The 16,799-nt window shown below is 31.2% G+C and overlaps 4 protein-coding genes across 23 annotated transcripts; 2 read left to right on the top strand and 2 right to left on the bottom strand.

Annotated features, from left to right (window-relative positions):
- Positions 1-86: 86 nt before the first annotated feature.
- On the top strand, positions 87-4,243 carry LOC122568948 (alpha-1,3-mannosyl-glycoprotein 4-beta-N-acetylglucosaminyltransferase B). 8 transcript variants are annotated; one of them, XM_043729288.1, is made up of 11 exons: positions 87-408; positions 509-697; positions 1,046-1,677; positions 1,768-1,814; positions 1,893-2,203; positions 2,278-2,408; positions 2,512-2,619; positions 2,708-2,901; positions 2,967-3,103; positions 3,173-3,288; positions 3,849-4,243. In XM_043729288.1, exons 3-11 carry the CDS (start codon positions 1,144-1,146, stop codon positions 3,945-3,947), a joined length of 1,677 nt encoding a protein of 558 aa, XP_043585223.1. In that variant the 5' UTR covers positions 87-408; positions 509-697; positions 1,046-1,143; the 3' UTR covers positions 3,948-4,243. The 8 variants fall into 8 exon arrangements, with proteins under 8 accessions (XP_043585223.1, XP_043585225.1, XP_043585227.1 ...); XM_043729290.1 differs by having other exon boundaries at positions 521-697; XM_043729292.1 differs by having other exon boundaries at positions 521-634.
- Positions 4,244-4,338: 95 nt separating this feature from the next.
- LOC122569621 (probable cytochrome P450 303a1) lies at positions 4,339-10,020 on the bottom strand. 4 transcript variants are annotated; one of them, XM_043730932.1, is made up of 12 exons: positions 9,655-10,020; positions 9,332-9,558; positions 8,408-9,210; positions 7,040-7,125; positions 6,616-6,867; positions 6,039-6,480; positions 5,733-5,913; positions 5,559-5,667; positions 5,300-5,480; positions 5,070-5,187; positions 4,849-4,987; positions 4,339-4,745 (listed from the first exon to the last, which is right to left on the bottom strand). In XM_043730932.1, the coding sequence occupies exons 4-12, from the start codon at positions 7,122-7,124 to the stop codon at positions 4,564-4,566; spliced, it is 1,689 nt and encodes a 562-aa protein (XP_043586867.1). In that variant the 5' UTR covers position 7,125; positions 8,408-9,210; positions 9,332-9,558; positions 9,655-10,020; the 3' UTR covers positions 4,339-4,563. The 4 variants fall into 4 exon arrangements, with proteins under 4 accessions (XP_043586867.1, XP_043586866.1, XP_043586865.1 ...); XM_043730931.1 differs by having other exon boundaries at positions 9,332-9,562; XM_043730930.1 differs by having other exon boundaries at positions 8,408-8,754; positions 8,850-9,210; positions 9,332-10,020.
- Positions 10,021-10,170: 150 nt separating this feature from the next.
- LOC122569623 (methyltransferase-like protein 17, mitochondrial) lies at positions 10,171-12,469 on the bottom strand. 5 transcript variants are annotated; one of them, XM_043730936.1, is made up of 9 exons: positions 12,326-12,469; positions 11,993-12,146; positions 11,626-11,895; positions 11,261-11,466; positions 11,049-11,192; positions 10,888-10,956; positions 10,683-10,821; positions 10,429-10,567; positions 10,171-10,350 (listed from the first exon to the last, which is right to left on the bottom strand). In XM_043730936.1, the coding sequence occupies exons 1-9, from the start codon at positions 12,392-12,394 to the stop codon at positions 10,224-10,226; spliced, it is 1,317 nt and encodes a 438-aa protein (XP_043586871.1). In that variant the 5' UTR covers positions 12,395-12,469; the 3' UTR covers positions 10,171-10,223. The 5 variants fall into 5 exon arrangements, with proteins under 5 accessions (XP_043586871.1, XP_043586870.1, XP_043586872.1 ...); XM_043730935.1 differs by having other exon boundaries at positions 11,261-11,420; positions 11,511-11,895; XM_043730937.1 differs by having other exon boundaries at positions 11,261-11,420; positions 11,511-11,895; positions 11,993-12,061; positions 12,326-12,456.
- LOC122569620 (xenotropic and polytropic retrovirus receptor 1-like) lies at positions 12,433-16,790 on the top strand. Of its 6 annotated transcripts, XM_043730925.1 has the most exons (12): positions 12,433-12,574; positions 12,666-12,791; positions 12,903-13,056; positions 13,141-13,400; positions 13,470-13,731; positions 13,792-13,967; positions 14,027-14,128; positions 14,184-14,421; positions 14,504-14,698; positions 14,770-14,939; positions 15,032-15,165; positions 16,145-16,790. In XM_043730925.1, the coding sequence occupies exons 2-12, from the start codon at positions 12,723-12,725 to the stop codon at positions 16,383-16,385; spliced, it is 2,001 nt and encodes a 666-aa protein (XP_043586860.1). In that variant the 5' UTR covers positions 12,433-12,574; positions 12,666-12,722; the 3' UTR covers positions 16,386-16,790. The 6 variants fall into 6 exon arrangements, 3 of the variants coding, with proteins under 3 accessions (XP_043586860.1, XP_043586861.1, XP_043586862.1); XR_006317526.1 differs by lacking the exon at positions 12,433-12,574 and having other exon boundaries at positions 15,012-15,819; positions 16,145-16,284; XR_006317524.1 differs by lacking the exon at positions 12,433-12,574 and having other exon boundaries at positions 15,032-15,819; positions 16,145-16,284.
- The last annotated feature ends 9 nt before the right edge of the window (positions 16,791-16,799 follow it).

The following is a 16,799-nucleotide window of genomic DNA, read 5'->3' on the forward strand; positions in this document are numbered from 1 at the left end:
TTTCGATTAACTGTTCTGTAGTGTATTGAAAATTATTCATGTATTGTTTTCTAAAATTATAAACAAGTTTATTTTTCCAATCAATTGAAAAGTATGCTGTAAAAAGAGTACATTTTAATTTACATTTTTAGTCGTTTTATCATTTTATTAAAAATTTACAAGTATCACTGCTATTGGTGCTGCTACTCTCCAATTTGTATTGTTGTAGTAAAATAGGTTATGCTATAATACGTATGTAGAACCAATGTTAGTAATTTACCATAATATATAATTTATACGATTTTTATATAAAAATACGTGATATACATTAGAAAGAGAATGGAAAAAATCGAATGACGCGTTAGTGGTAAAATGAATCAGAACGAACTGAAACGATCGACCAAAATTTTTTCCCCTGAGCAATTTCGAGTAAGAAAATTGTCTTTACCGAGATTATATTGGACATTAATTGAAAATAGCACAATATAATCAAATCTCTGATCAAATAAATTATAATATTTAGAAAAAGTTAAGTTTACAGGTTATTAACAAAATGCTACTGTCGATTAAAAGAAAATAATACTGGTTTTCATCGAAGAAAACTACCGGTCTAAAATGAACACTTCATAATCGATAATGATATTCGTTAAATCTAGTAAGTCTCATAAGTTTTGCTTTGTCATTATCCGAAGAATTCAAGACTATATGATGTTTCATGGTAAATATTAATCTTCGGAAAACGAAACACTAAAAGTATAGTAGATATATTCCTGTCATGATCTTTTCTTTCCTGTTTTTGATGCAAATGATGCTTTCCTTTTCAATGTACAATTTTGGAAATGATCGTATATCTGTAAACAATTTGTTTACCTTTTTCATATTTCGTACATAATTTTTATAGATAATAACAAATATATAATTTTTAATTTATTATTTTGTGCTATCTGAAATTTGATGTTACTTTAATCTTTCATTTCTAATGTCATTTAGATTTTCATGATTTTCTATTTTTTCAGCTTTCATGTTGTTTAATTACAATGCATTTACACATATCAATATATTTTAGGTTCCCCATGGTGTGAACTTATAATGTGATATCATTGAGAATTTGTTTTTATTCCACAAGATTATGACTATAACCATGTAGAATTTAGTATCAAGAAGATGACGCCTCATTTTGTAGCTCTGACACCCATAAGAAGACGATGTTTGATCATACTCTCAATAGTATTAATACCATGCGCCATTCTAAACCTTTTATCACCATCAGAGTTGCATGAAGAAACAGTTTTGCAAAATAGTATCGCAGAATTACAAGCTAAATTGGAACATTTACATGCTAAATATATTACAAGTCAAGAAGAAATAAATTTATTGTCACATCAGTTATTGCAATTAATAGAGAACAATCACATTTTGCCAGATCTTCAATTTTTACTTAACAATGCTACATCAAATGTGACCAACATAAAATTGCCATCTATATATAATTTTCTTCCTCATTTTCTGAACGATCCTAATAGTCTACGTCCAGCATTTGTACAGAGTAAAGGTCGCACTGGAGTTAGCATGGTACTTGGTGTACCAACAGTTAAAAGAGAAGTACAAAGTTATTTAATGGCAACACTTAAAAATTTATTAGATCGCATGAATTCTGTGGAGACAGCAGATACTTTAATTATCGTGTTAATTGCAGAAGTAAGTATTTGTAAGATAATAACAAAGCTGCCTTGAAATATTGCACTATAGCTATTTTTATCTATGTATCATTCATATATATTTTTACAGACAGATTTGGAATATGTAACATATGTTGCAAAACAAATTGAAGTTCAGTAAGTTATATGTGAAAAACAGCAGTGTTTGATTCTATCCATTTCTTAATGTATCCAATTTATTTGTTTGTATCTCAGGTTCCCAACTGAATTTGAAGCTGGTGTAATTGATGTAATATCTCCATCTGCATCTTATTATCCAGATTTATCCAAATTGCACGATACTTTAGGCGATGACCACCAAAGAGTTGTTTGGAGGTCAAAGCAGAATTTAGATTTTGCATTTCTTATGTCATACGCTCAGACAAAAGGAACATTTTATGTACAACTAGAAGATGATATTTTAGCTAAAAAGAATTTTATAACAACAATGAAATCTTTTGCACTACAAAAGATAGCAACTAAAGAAAATTGGTTTGTTTTGGACTTTTGTCAATTAGGATTTATTGGTATGTTATATTGATATTGATATGTTAATTGCTAAAATTAATTGCTTTGTTTTATATTCATAATTTTTTATCAGGAAAGTTATTTAAATGCGCGGAACTACCATGGTTGATACAATTTTTTTTAATGTTTCATAACGATAAACCAGTTGACTGGTTATTAGATCATTTGGTATCAACTAAAGTTTGTAGTCTTGACAAAGATAGTGTAAGTGTATACACTTAATAGCGAATTAGGAAGAAATATATTTTAAAGACATTTATGTTTGTATGTAATGTATTTATGTTAATCAATGTTTTGTATATTTTAGAAACATTGTAAAATGGCTAAAGCAGAATTATGGGTTCACTACAAACCTTCGCTTTTTCAACATATAGGAACACATTCCTCGCTGAAAGGAAAAGTACAGAAATTGAAGGTACATATATTAAAAGGAAAACAATTACACATATGGTATTTCCGTTTTTCTTTCTATATTCTATAGTTATTATAAATGTTATGTTTAGGATAAACAATTTGGAAAAATAACATTATATTATGCGCACGAAAATCCAGAAGCGATAGTAGAAACACAAATTAAACCTTACAAACAATATACATTACAAAAGGCCTATAAAGGTGAATCATTCTTTTGGGGTCTTTTGCCGCAACCTGGAGACCATTTAAAATTCAAATTTTCCCATCCTATTTTTATAAAAAGGTATTTTAAACATGTATCATATTTTATGCAACAAGTAATTATGACGTTAATTTTTTGTAATGCAGGTACTTATTTAGAAGTGGAAATCCTGAGCATCCATCTGATAGATTTTATAACACTACAGTAGAGGTCTTTACAAAGATATCTGCATCCATGAACAGAAACAGTAACGACATTACCGAGGATGGTTATGTTATTATAGGTATTGTACAATGTTATATGAATAGACATATGTAATTAATAATATATCTATAACGCTGTTTATAATTAGGAAAGTTTGACGCACTTGGGATTGCCCAAGGAACAGTAGATCCGAAATTAGGGAAAATATTGATACTTCGTTTGACAGTACACAGCGAAAGTGAAAATTGGGCTATCTTGTCTGAGGTAACATTTATCAGCAAAGAATGTTGTTATATTTATAAATATTATATAAGTAAAATTTACACAGATTTTCACATTTATTTTTCATTTTTTATATCAACAGATTCATATAGTCGAAGATCATCCTAGTTGACCTTCGGAAAAAATATTTCGAAATTTTTTTCGACATCATTTACAGGGATAATATAAGTTAATTATTAAATTATTTTTAATTTTATTTTCGTGTCATCATATCTTGATAGATTATAGATTAAAGATTATTTTCCACCGTCCACCATGAGAGATAGCTTATACAATATTTTAGTAGATCTGATTTTAATTTAGAAAGTGAGTTTAACAAAATTTTGTTTTTAAAAGATGAATCATCATTACGTATAACGGGACGATATAAATATAAGTCCTTTATTAGCGAAAATATTTAATTCGTTTTCTGAGATATGTTTTCGAGCAACTTACGAAATTTTTGACCAATTCTACCAATTCTCTAATCGAAACAGTACCTGCGTAGTCAATATGTTATTTCATTTATCAAAGATCGAAACACCACTTATAATTTTATGTAGGTATTTCTAGTAAGTGAGCAAGGAAGTTTCTGTGACTTGAATCTCTCGCACAATACTATTAATGCGAATAGGAACGTCATATACTTAACATCGCGATAAAAATAAGTGCCAGACCATTTTAAGAAATGTTAAGGTCAGTGGAACAAACAAGTGATTTATCTTTTCGTAAAACGAGGAAAAATCGTTGAACAAATATACATTTGTAATATGTGTAATTATGTGCAATTTATATACTTTCTGTAATATATTATTAAAGAAATATTATTAATGTCTAGAGATTCGAATACTTGTTATACATTAAAAAGTGAACGGTGATTTGAAGTTTGTATGGTTCTTGTATATGTATTATTTATTTCGTATAGCTTCTTATATAAATATATATTATTATGAATATATATATACATATATATATATATATACACGTAAATATACACACACACATGTATTTTCATATAAAATAAAATATATTTTTTTGAACATTAAAATATACTTTATTCGATACACTTTATTTTTTAAACATTAAAGTATACGCTTACTTAGGACTATTGTAATTACTGTACGCTATTTGTTACATATACTACATTATAAGCTTATATTAACAAAGATATTATTTTCATAATAATTTTTTGATATCAATTAAACCGTATAAGGATTGAGTTGATTAAAAATCGCCATTACTTTTGAGTGAAATTATTTTAAACGCTTTCGTACTTAATTACGTCCTTAAAGAAACCATTACCCTGAATGGTTTAGGGCTAGCGGTGACTCCATCGACAAAATCTTCTGTCGATGGTTCTTCTCCAGGTACTGTGGAAAATGTGAATGCTTGTAACAGAGTAGTAGCTATAATAAATGTATTGCTTCTAGCTAAATTTTCCCCCATACAACGACGTCTGCCTATTGTAAAAAAAAAAAGAAAAAAGAAAAAAACAGTGTTAAACATATGATTATTAAAAAAAAAAAAGAAAATGATTACGTCTCTTAATGTTGAAATATTTACCGAAGCCAAATGGCAAGTACGTGGGCGGCGTAATAATATTACCACTTTCGTCTATAAATCTTTCTGGTCGGAAGTTTTCGGGATCACCCCATGATTCATCCATTAATACTCCATTGAAATTTACCAAAAGCATCGTATCCTAAAATAGCGTTAGCTATATTACTTGCTTAAAAATTTCAATTGTTTCGTACTCGATATCTTTGGTCGAATCAGATACTTACTTTTGGTATCGTATGACCCATTATTGTAGTATCTCTTTGTGCTCTATGTGGGAGATTTAACGTTCGTCCTGCGAAGAATCTCAATGATTCCAAGACGACAGCGTTCATATATGTCATTCTAAAGTGAGATAATTAATTACATTTTATACAGATGATCAATAAAAAATATTACATTTTCTAATAACAATCTCAGAATCGAATTTTTGTCAAATTTTGTCTTTCTGAATCACCTCGTTCGATCTTCTAGAGTTGGAAGTCTGTTACGTCCAATTACTCTATCTATTTCTTCGTGTGCCTTTTTCTGTACTTCCGGGAATAACACTAAATATAAAAAACAAAAGCAAAGACCTTTGGACGTAGTTTCTGAACCTGCTGTAAATAAATCCATACAAATGGCAAGCAATTGAGATTCTGAAACACAATTCGGTATAATTACAATCGATTTAAATGAAATATCACTCTTAAAGCATATCTCTAACGTTCAAATACCTGAAAACGTGTTGTTATAATTTTTAGAGTTCAAAACAGTTAGATATACGTCCATTAAATCTCGCGGCGAGTCTGGTCTAAAGTCGTTCTTATGATTATCCAGTTCATCCTATAATTATATTAGTTAGCTTCTCCTATAATTGACATTCAGTATTCAAATGGTATTTTGTTTACCTTGAAGTAGTCCCAAAGTTGTTGATGAATCTCCGCGAACGATTTGTAACCGGACATTTCTGGCGCGATAAATCTCAATAGCGGAAAATGACCAAACGGTGCTCCTAACATATCGATTTCCGTTAAAGCCTGTGTCAGAATCCGTTGGAAATAAGTTAGCTCCTCGTCACCAATATTAAACCTGAATTAGATATCTCGAATAAATAAATTTTGTTATTGAAAAACTGTTTGATCTTTCAATGAGACCAGATCGATATTTCAACTATCAAATAAGATAATACTTGGAAGTAACAGAGGATGAACAACCTTTTGCCAGCTATTATTCTCCACAAACTATTGAGTACTGTAATTCCAAACACGTCGTTCATTGGAATTATCGTTCCAGGATGGGACTGAGCCATCTTGATTTCCCCGTGTCCGTAAGCATTTGCGTACAGATCCGAGTCTTTTAGTTGCTTTTCACTCGTTCTATGCTTCTCCATTAATTCTGACTCGTTTGCCTTATCTTTTTTAATTAATTCATATATCTGTCCATTGTCATACTCGTTATTATTGCAATATATTCTAGATTCGTTAATTCGATTATTACGTTCGTCGCTGATCAACTTTTTGATGTGTTCAATGAGCGATCGGCACTCTTCTTGTATTATTACAGCCATGTCTTGCCGACCGAAGCCGAGGTCACGGAGATGTTTCAACACGAATCTTCTTTGCTCGATCCACAAATTTCCATCCACGAGAATTAATCCTTGAATCGAAAAGATCCAAATACACGAATAAAAGATAAATAAAAAAAAAAAAGAAAAAGATCGAATAAGATTAAACGTTTAAAACGAATCTTTAATTAGATAACTAAAGAAAAAGTTGATGCTGATGAAGTTACCTCTCCTACAACCGGATGTTCGCACATCGTAAAGTAGACCAAGCGGTCTTCCATCGCAATCTTCATTAGCGAACATCGTTCGAATGCTCTCATGATCATTTAGTATCACGATATGGTTCACGCCGATTTTCAGACCGACCACTGGTCCATATTTCTTACATAAAGTGAAACAGGTCTTGAACATGTAACCAGTTTTCTTGCGAAGGCGAGTCAGTTCGACGGCGCAACCCAAAATTGGCCACCATTTTGGACCTAAAATCCTTAAAAATTAGACACACACCGACCGCATTTCTCTTAATATTTATCAAATTGTTGAAAATAATTTTTTTATTCGATTTCTTTTTTTACTAATTGATAATCGGCTCGGGGGAGGAAGTTAAAAATGTATAAATTAAGGGAAATATAAGTCAGAGAATATAAGCACCTGGAGGGTATCCTTTTGGTTTCCGCGATCCTAGATATAGTAGCAGTAAGAGTAGTACTATACATAACACCACCGTGGAAAACATACTGCGAACACAATTAATACCGTTATTTTATTAAGTTTACTTTACAAGCTACTCGATATTTTAACGCAAATGTATTTATTTATTTATTTGGAAAATCGCGGCCGCAAACCGTACGGCACGGGGAAGAAAAGCAGTTACTACAATAATGAATAATGAATGTACAACAAAGGAAGTAAAGATGAGAAAAGAATGTAATAGATGTATGAGAGAAAAGACGTAGAAGAGAAGACGGGCAAAGGAAGTTACGTAAGAAGTTAAGGAAGAACAACGCTGATTGCCTCAACTTATGAAAACAGCTCCTTCGGACATATTATTTGCGTAGCAAGTTGCTTATTCTAGTAACGGGGTCACAAAATCTGAGATCACATCTGAGAACAAAAAAAAAATCAACCCGAAAAAACAGAGTATTGCATAAATAAATTCTAGACTGTATATACTATATCAATTATATAGTGTCTTAAGCGGAATATAATGTTTCATATGGATATACATTGTCATAAAAAAACTTTTAGAAATACGCTTGCAACAGTTTCGATAAGGGAAAGTGATTAAACGAGATGCGGAATTCGACTCTCACCTCGATTGCCGTTTTCGACTATTTTGAATCGTGGGTTTGCGCCGCGCTTTTGAGGAAGAAAGTGGACATACACGCGGACTTGTGAGAGAAAGTTACACGGAAGGGCCGAAACATGCTCTCACTTTCATTATTTCATAACTCTTTGCGTAATCGGTGCATACACTTAAGCGTTTTTATTCTTTCTCCAAACGCGTTATCTTTTGCGATATATTCCAATTCCATCTTCGATCACTGATCTCATGTCTACGATACACAATATTATCAACAATATTATCGTGACAAGTTGCACTTTGTCTCCTCTTTCTCCTTTATTAAAACCACCTTTTTATCTTCACTATTTAAAATTATTTTATATGAATTGTACGACAATTAAATTTTCATTATTGTAAACTATTTTCTAAAGTTTCCTATACAAACTCCCTGTGTCTCCCTTTTCAACATATTTTCTTGTGTCTTGTATTTTCTTCATAAATAATATTTTGCGAACGAATAAAAAAAATACAATCAAAACCAATAAATAATAAATTTACAGCGTTCAAATGTTAGCGCAATAATTTATCAATGATTAATTTAGAAAATTTGTTTTAAAATTAGATAAAATGCAAATCGATATAGAAACAATTTTTACATCGAGTTTGGATTATTAAAAATTGCTAAAGCGATAATCTGTCTGATACATTTATTCGTATCCTTAAATCAATCTTACCTTGCATCTGGAGAAATTTGCTGTTCTGTTGTGCACGCAAAACTGGCCGTGGTCCAGCCTGCAAACGGCTTTTAAATACCCCTCTTCGTATCCAATGATTTTTCATTTTGCGGACAGAAGATAACAGCCTTAAGTTGTATCTTTAGTTAAAACTTGTTGAGTAACATTTTTATGATACAGCTTAATACGGTTATCTTCTGTCCGCAAAATGAAAGATCGTTTAGGCCATTTAAATTTATTTAATAGCAATCTTATACAATTTAAATACAGTTCAACCATTATACGCGCATCATGAGTAGAATAATTTATTAATATTGGTGAAAGTTATACATATTAACGATATCTAGCTGTAAATAATAAAATTAATTTTTAGAAGCGCACTGGAGAAGCGGAAGTTGCTGGCATTTTTCTTTTCTGTTTATTTAAAATCATTAATAATTACATTGACAGTCCTTCAGTTACTTCGAGTCTTAGTAATTCCAATGCTTGTTCTTTATACCGTGGTCTTCCGAGTTGACTCCTTTTTTCCAACGATCTCACAGTTTCTGAACTATGCAAGTATTGTAGTATTTTTGAACGAGTCGATATCCTCTCTAGATCTTACTATAAGTCCAGGCGATCAGCGTTGCAATTATTTGACTCTTAACGTGTTACTATAGTATAACTTGCTTTGTTCGTCTTTTTTCTCATATATTTATATTTCTTTTTTTTTTTTTTGTTTTCTTTGTCGTATATCTGTCATTCTTTCTTATTACAAGCGTTTCTCTTCATTGTACAAAATATAGAGCTTGTGCCCGTGATTTCTAAATAAATAAATTAACTAGTCTTATCGGAATAATTCTTTTTTTAGAAGTAAATTTTATTGCAGTAAATAAAAGGAGCATCAAGCATGAAACTGAAATGATCAAATAAATTGTTCCGTACCGCGACTCAGTCATTAAACACTCGGCCATTTCTTCAGCTACAACAACCGTTCGAGAGCAGCCGTTTCTAATTTTCTAAAGATGCCATGTATCTTCTTCAGTCTTATTTCTCCGTCTATGTTTCCCTTAACATATTCACTCGGACCAACAATAATCCCCAAGAAGTCGTTACTGCCGTGCCGAAAATTATCCTTTATTATCACTAATTCTGCCTGTTCTGCCTAAAATCTGTCTGAAATAAGGTTTAATAATGTTTGCCGTCGAATCCCTTATTTTTACGATGCATTATCGAGGCGCTCCCCGGTTTTATTAACTGTAACTAACGATTAAATGTTGGGACACGCGCGATTTCCGCGTGCGTCACTCGGGGGTACGCTCCGTATCTACGTTTGGGGACTTCAGTTTGGGGCGGTCAGTTCTCATTTTTTCCTATCAGTTCTTCCAACTAATTAACAGCGATGACCGTTGCCCTTACTTCTTCACCGAAATTTTTAATCGACTAATCCGCTTGTCCTATGTTCTAGACTCGTCCATCTCAAGTTCTCATCTTTTCCACATATATCACTTACGCTCAGCTTTCCGCACAAGGCACGCAGTAAAACAGTACCGTTCCGTACACATTCGCACATTCAGTATCCGAAGGTGTTCTCTGTGAAATGTACAGTTATACTTAAACTTTAAAACCCTGTGTCAGATTCGATCTAAATATTCCTATAATTGTAATCGAAGTAGGGAATCGGCTTATTCGTAGTGTCGATACTAATCGAGACGAGAATTTATGATTCTCGTTGACGAGTCACACCGCATACGTGTCTCCCTGTGAACACAGTCAAACGTAAATATAATCAAATATTTTTTTTATTGTGCAGTGACTAAATTACACATAAATTATTTCATATATGTTCTTTCTCTTTTTCTATTTCTCCTTCTTGCTCTACTTTTTCTTCTTCCTCTACTTCTTCGGTTGCAAAAGGTAGACGATCACCCCATTCGCTATTCCTTGCACAACGATACGTATTTCTAAAAATGCAAAACATTACATTAACGTCACTGAAATTCTTTTATAATACATTTTTTTAAAACTTAGATAATACACACTTTCCATCTTTCCATGCGGTAAAAATTTGTTCTTCTAATTTTCCGGAAGATGTACACATACGGCATATAACATGTTTAGAACGTTTCAATACTTCTCTGACAATTCGAGGCCACTTACAATCATTTTCGGGACGGTTACCTAAAAAATTATACATTTTTAAAAAAGAAATATATACTGGGAGATTTATTTATTGTTCCTAGATTATTTTCATTACATATAACTGACATTACTATGTAATATCGTGCTAAAGTACCTTTTTTGAGTACCACGTACGAGTAACATTCACGTTTATATATCGAGTTTCCACCAATAGGTAATGTTAGATAAGTAATTTCAAAATTACAAGGAGTGTCATCTGTCGCATATCTAGGACACAATGTATCGTGAGGGCACTAAAATGTTAATATTATATGTTAAATTAATGTCTACCATAAGATGATGGTTATATTAATACTTACAGGTGAAAATACGTGAGCATCATGGGCATTTTTAGAATTCAGTATAAATTCTCGTGCTTCGTTAACTAGCTATTTAAATTAAAGTTATAAATAAAGGTAAAATATAGTTATAAATACATTATTTAAAATCAATTACATTTTTAAGAGTGTGTATAGCTTACTCTGAATCCAACATTCGTTCCTTGTTCTATAATAATCAAATATCGTTCTGTTTTATGCCATAATTTTGAAATTATTTCAAGACGAGACATTTGATGTGGTAATTCCAATAAAGAGTACGCACTCACTACAATATCGTAAGTTGGCTACAATAGAAACAACATCTCTAAACTCTGTTTTAGATATTCTAATACGATATAAGTTATATTCTTACAATTGGAGACGCAGGAAAAAATTGTCGATAGAAAATATGTATTGGTTTAACTTGTGGTATAGCTCTTTTTATAAGGTATTCAGACAATTCATGCATATCTTTAGAAATATCAACGCAATAATACTCCTTAATAGAATTAACCCAGAATTTTGAGGCTGCCCTAGTGAAATTAGATTTATACTCCCATAATAATTTTACTTCAATACCTTTAGAAGAAAGAAAAATAATTTTTATGTATACTGTATCTTACCACATAACTGTTCCAGTACCCGAACCAAAATCAAATAATGTCTTTGGCGTGAAATTTTTATCATTATTAACAATTTCGTTGAAAATTTTATACAAAACGCAATATTCAGGCATACTTCTCTTAACTAAATATGCTAAGCTTGTGTAGGCATCATATTGAATCGGTGCCCAATTATAAAGAAGGGTTTTAAGAAGCCTTTTAGCTTCTGAGTCTTCAAATTTATCACCGTTATTTGAATCTTGCGTTTCATGTTGGCTAAGTCTTGTCTTAACTTCTTTCATTTTCAAACGAACATCTTTCTTTTCTGGTGGAGGCTGTCGATTATATAGATGTGCTGCCAATTTTTGACTGCTTGCAGATATGCTTTGTAATGAAATGGTTCTATCTGTAAAAATATAAAGTTAATATTTGAAATATTTAAACATAACAATCATGAAGTCTTATATTAATGATATACAACATATTTTTTTTAAGCTTGTTACCATGTAGAATCTGTCGAACTGTGTCTGCAAGCCAACTCGGTTGCTCTACTTGTTTAGGTTTTAATATACCTGGGTGTTGTTTATGTTTAAGTCTATTATTTGAAAGTAATTCATTCACAGTATCTATAACTTTCATTCTTTGTTTTGTTGAGAACTAATAAAACGAAAGCAATATCTAAATTTGTGCTTTCATGTATATACTTAGTAATATAAAATGATAATTAATATAAAATAAAAAAATAAGACATGAACTTATATTACTTAGTAATAGAAAATAATAATCTATGATTATTCCTATAAGAACAATATATTAATATAAATGTTCTTAATTACCCATCGCATTTGTTTATATCCCGTAAGAGCTAGTCTTGTTGACATGATAATAATCTTATTTCTTAGCATTGCTTTTCTATCAATTAAAGAACTGTATATAAAATATTAACATTTATAATATAAGAACGTACTAACTTTAATGCCATTGACTAAAACAACAATATGAATGTTCAAAATTCGATGATAATAATATTATAATATAATGCAGTATATGTATATTCTATAACCTCAAAGAAATTCTACGTAAAGGTATCTATCGTATGCTTAACATGTTTTTTCTAAAATAATTTATGAATCTCCTTCATATACAATTAATCGTGATATATGTGCAATGGTACAGCCGGTGAAATTCGAACACTACAGTTGTCGAATTAATTAATTCATAAAAAAAAAAAAAATGAAATTCACAGAGCACTTAAGTGCTCATATTACACCAGAATGGAGAAAACAATATATAAATTACGAGGTAAAGGAATTAGAAATGTTTATTTTCGATCTAATGTCAACTTTATAAATTGGTAGTTAATAATCAAACGTTTTAAGAAATGTATATTAAAATAAAAATATTATTTTATAGGAAATGAAGGCATTGCTCTATGCTGCGGTAGAACAAGCACCAGCTGCAGACATAACGGAATCCCACATATTAGAACGTTATTTTAGCAAATTTGACGAACAATTTTTTCACTATTGTGATAAGGAATTGGCAAAGATAAATACGTTCTATTCAGGTAAATTTTTCATCTTACAATAATTATTTAATTTACTTACTATATTAATTAAAAAGTATATTAATTATTTGTCTATTTCATTAGAAAAATTAGCAGAAGCAACACGTAGATTTGCAACCCTCAACAATGAATTAAGTGAAATTCTGTCAGTTTCTGAGCAGGTACAGGGAAGTCGTAAAATCCGTTACCGTAACAATATTCTGCACAAAAAGCCAGTTTCAGCACGAAAACTTCAAGAACTGAAATTAGCTTTTTCCGAATTTTATCTCTTTCTCATTTTACTTCAAAATTACCAGAATCTTAATTTTACTGGATTTAGAAAGATATTAAAAAAACACGATAAAGTGAGTAGAAACAATTAATGTACATAAAAGTTTGTATTTACAATAATTAATGGAAAATTGTTACGTTAGCTTTTAAATATAGATCTTGGGGCAAAATGGAGAGCAGAGCATGTAGATACAGCGTTATTTCACACGCACAAAGATATAGACAGACTCATCGCAGAAACAGAAGCATTGGTTACCAGAGATTTAGAACATGGAGATAGACAACGTGCTATGAAACGTCTAAGAGTCCCTCCACTTGGAGAACAGCTTTCTCCATGGATTACGTTCAAAGTGGGACTTTTTTCGGGGGCTTTTGTGGTCCTTCTTATAGCAGTGGTACTTTCAGGTAGCCAGACACATGCAATGCACGTATAAAGAAGTTTTTAATATTTGTATCATTTGATAGGTGCACGTTATAGTGACAACAATAATTGGCGAGTTTTATGTAGATTATATCGTGGACCACTTCTTATGATTCAGTTCCTTTTTCTCATGGGAATTAATGTATACGGATGGAGATCTTCTGGCGTAAATCACGTTTTAATATTTGAACTGGATCCCCGTAATCACTTATCGGAGCAGGTTGTATACTTTGTAAATGTTATGCATGCAAGTTACTGACATATATAATATATTTTTAGCACATTATTGAAATGGCTAGTGTATTTGGATTGGTTTGGTCTCTATCAATTTTGGGATTTTTATACAGTGAAACGTTAGGAATACCGCCATTTGTTCAGCCTGTAAGTCTTTGTAACATATAAAATTATTAAAAGATATATGTAAGTTATGTTTCAGATGTTGTTGTATATATTACTAGTTTTGTTTTTGTTCAATCCAACAAAAACATTACGTTATGAAGCTAGATTTTGGGCACTCCGTGTCTTGGGTAGAATATTTTGCGCTCCATTTTTCTATGTCGGATTTGCTGACTTCTGGCTTGCTGATCAACTTAATTCGCTAAATACTGTTTTCTTAGATTTTCAATATTTCGTTTGCTTTTATGTGCAAAATTCTTCGTGGACCGACGTCACTGGTTCGTAATTAGATATTGTAAATTATAATTTTACAGCTCAACAGAAGTTAGTAATTACCTAATTGATGTAATTTTTTGGTAGATGCAGAAACTTGTATAATGCGCGAATTATCAATGAGATTATTTGTAGCTTGTTTGCCAGCATGGTTTCGATTTGCACAGTGTCTACGGCGATATAGAGATACAAAGGAAGCCTTCCCTCACCTTGTAAATGCTGCGAAATACGCTACTAGTTTCTTCGTTGTAGTATTTTCTTATTTATATTTAACTAATGCTAGTAAGTACCTTTAAGAATAGTTAACATAACGAAAGAATTATAATACGTCCAGAGTAATCACTACCTTGCAGAGTATTACGTGATGTCTACCGAAAATCCCTATTTTTATTTATGGATAATCGTAAGTATTATGAGTTCTTGTTTCACGTACACATGGGATATAAAATTAGATTGGGGATTGTTTGACAATAATGCAGGAGAAAATAAATTTCTAAGGGAAGAAATTGTTTATTCCTCTCCGGTAAGATTGATTGTTTATATAAATTAAGACAGTAATTTTATATCTATGCAGTAATATTTCATATCTATGCAGATATTTATATTATGTTGTAGTACTATTATTATTTTGCAATAATCGAAGATTTTATACTCCGTTTTGGTTGGGCATTTTCGTTGTCTCTCACCGAAATGGGATACGTACATGCAGATTTAATGGTTTCTATAATTGCGCCATTGGAAGTGTTCAGGTAAGTTAGAAGTAAGTTGATATCGTTAGCAACATGGATATATTTTTAGAAATTGCGACTTTGGCTGTACATCCATGTATGATCTATTTCATACTGCACATCGTTATGTAGTCTCATTTTTAGACAAGCTTGATGACATTTTTCGTTTGCATGAAATTTAAAATCATTTTATATTTCAGTCACACAAGATTTATAAAGCAATGTTGACTAAATGAAACAACTAATAAATCATAATAAACAATAAAATAAAATTTTTGTTTGTTTTTAATTTTTATCCCTGTTTTATTCATTCCATCGTGTATTTCATTAATCGCATTAATCTTTTCTTTCGTCTTCGTTAAATGTTTAAGTAATTTTTTATTATCGTCGATTTATCATCAGTAACTACGTAAACGTTTTTATTTATCGTAAGAAATATTATGTATCAATTCGCCTTACTAATCAGTTGATAGAAGGTACATATGGAATTATTTTCGTCTGGAAAACGAACACCTATACAATGTAGGCAAATTTCGAGCTGTCCGAGATATCTCCATAGGGCCTTACAGACGCAACGAACACGATGAACCGAAGGCTGCTATACATCTTATGGATCGTACGAACAGCGACGATGATGAAAGGACGGCGTTTCGTGATCATTGAAATTGTCATCTTGTAATTGCATCTTTTATTCTTGTATACTTTAATTTGTAAACATAATCATTTTCATGTATACGTATATATATATATATATATATATATATATATATATATATATACAATGTATAGCCTCCATTTATCAATGAAATGAATTCTTTTTTCCTTATTTGTATATTGTATACTAACTTGCATGTTTCGCATGTTAAGTCAACTAATGGTTTAATTTATGCTTTCAAGCTCGTATTTATCCATCACTTTATTACATTCGAAATTGTCACGTAGAAAGATTGATTACACGTACAATTTTGATTTCGAAGTAATTGCTGCTCCTTCCTAATAGGAGATTTGTATGGAATTTTTTCCGTTTGGAAAACGAACACCTGAATAATTGCGGCAAGTTCAGAGCTGTCAGAGATATATCTGTTGCACCGGTTGATTGCTCTGATCAAACTCAAATCTTGAGGATGATGGATGCAGCGGATGGGGTGACCAATCGGAAGAGAAAGCAAAACGTAGGGGATAAAAAGCCATCACGCACATTTTCTAGAGGCGAATCCCTAATTTGTGATCTTGATACATAAACGTACTCAAGTACAACAAGCGATTTACAAAAGTTCTCTCTGTAAATGTAAAGAAAATAATAGCTTTATTCGTATCGTTGAAGTACAAGTATGTATCAGAATGATTGTACGAGTTAGACTATATGTGATAAATGTATAAATCTCGTGAGTGTATTATCAAGTTGTTATACAACATCCATAGCTATGCTTGTATTCTTGCCAGAATTTCGTGTATGAATATTCCGCGCAGTCTCGTTCACGAGAATCAATTTTTCGAGAATTTCGAGATGTTCGTTGAATATGTCAGAATCTTAAATTCAAAATGTGGCGGTAAATATATCACGAATAAACACGAATTTTTCTTAATCATACAAAATATCAATTACAAATTGTAATTAAAATAAAGTATTTTGATGTTTTTAGTAAGTTATTGGA

This window comes from Bombus pyrosoma, linkage group LG7 (assembly GCF_014825855.1).
Source record: "Bombus pyrosoma isolate SC7728 linkage group LG7, ASM1482585v1, whole genome shotgun sequence".
NCBI lineage: Eukaryota > Metazoa > Arthropoda > Insecta > Hymenoptera > Apidae > Bombus > Bombus pyrosoma.

Excerpts from the sequence above, each read along its gene's own strand:
- LOC122568948 (XM_043729288.1), top strand. The coding sequence starts at position 1,144 with ATGACGCCTCATTTTGTAGCTCTGACACCCATAAGAAGACGATGTTTG. Across the intron at positions 1,678-1,767 it reads TTATCGTGTTAATTGCAGAA|ACAGATTTGGAATATGTAAC; the intron begins GTAAGTATTTGT and ends ATATTTTTACAG. Across the intron at positions 1,815-1,892 it reads GCAAAACAAATTGAAGTTCA|GTTCCCAACTGAATTTGAAG; the intron begins GTAAGTTATATG and ends TTTGTATCTCAG.
- LOC122569621 (XM_043730932.1), bottom strand. The coding sequence starts at position 7,124 with ATGTTTTCCACGGTGGTGTTATGTATAGTACTACTCTTACTGCTACTA. Across the intron at positions 5,914-6,038 it reads AGAATAATAGCTGGCAAAAG|GTTTAATATTGGTGACGAGG; the intron begins GTTGTTCATCCT and ends TATCTAATTCAG. Across the intron at positions 5,668-5,732 it reads AACTTTGGGACTACTTCAAG|GATGAACTGGATAATCATAA; the intron begins GTAAACAAAATA and ends ATATAATTATAG.
- LOC122569623 (XM_043730935.1), bottom strand. The coding sequence starts at position 12,394 with ATGCTAAGAAATAAGATTATTATCATGTCAACAAGACTAGCTCTTACG. Across the intron at positions 11,193-11,260 it reads TTTTTCCTGCGTCTCCAATT|CCAACTTACGATATTGTAGT; the intron begins GTAAGAATATAA and ends TTTCTATTGTAG. Across the intron at positions 10,351-10,428 it reads ACCGCATGGAAAGATGGAAA|AAATACGTATCGTTGTGCAA; the intron begins GTGTGTATTATC and ends TTGCATTTTTAG.
- LOC122569620 (XM_043730925.1), top strand. The coding sequence starts at position 12,723 with ATGAAATTCACAGAGCACTTAAGTGCTCATATTACACCAGAATGGAGA. Across the intron at positions 12,792-12,902 it reads AACAATATATAAATTACGAG|GAAATGAAGGCATTGCTCTA; the intron begins GTAAAGGAATTA and ends ATTATTTTATAG. Across the intron at positions 13,732-13,791 it reads TATAGCAGTGGTACTTTCAG|GTGCACGTTATAGTGACAAC; the intron begins GTAGCCAGACAC and ends ATCATTTGATAG.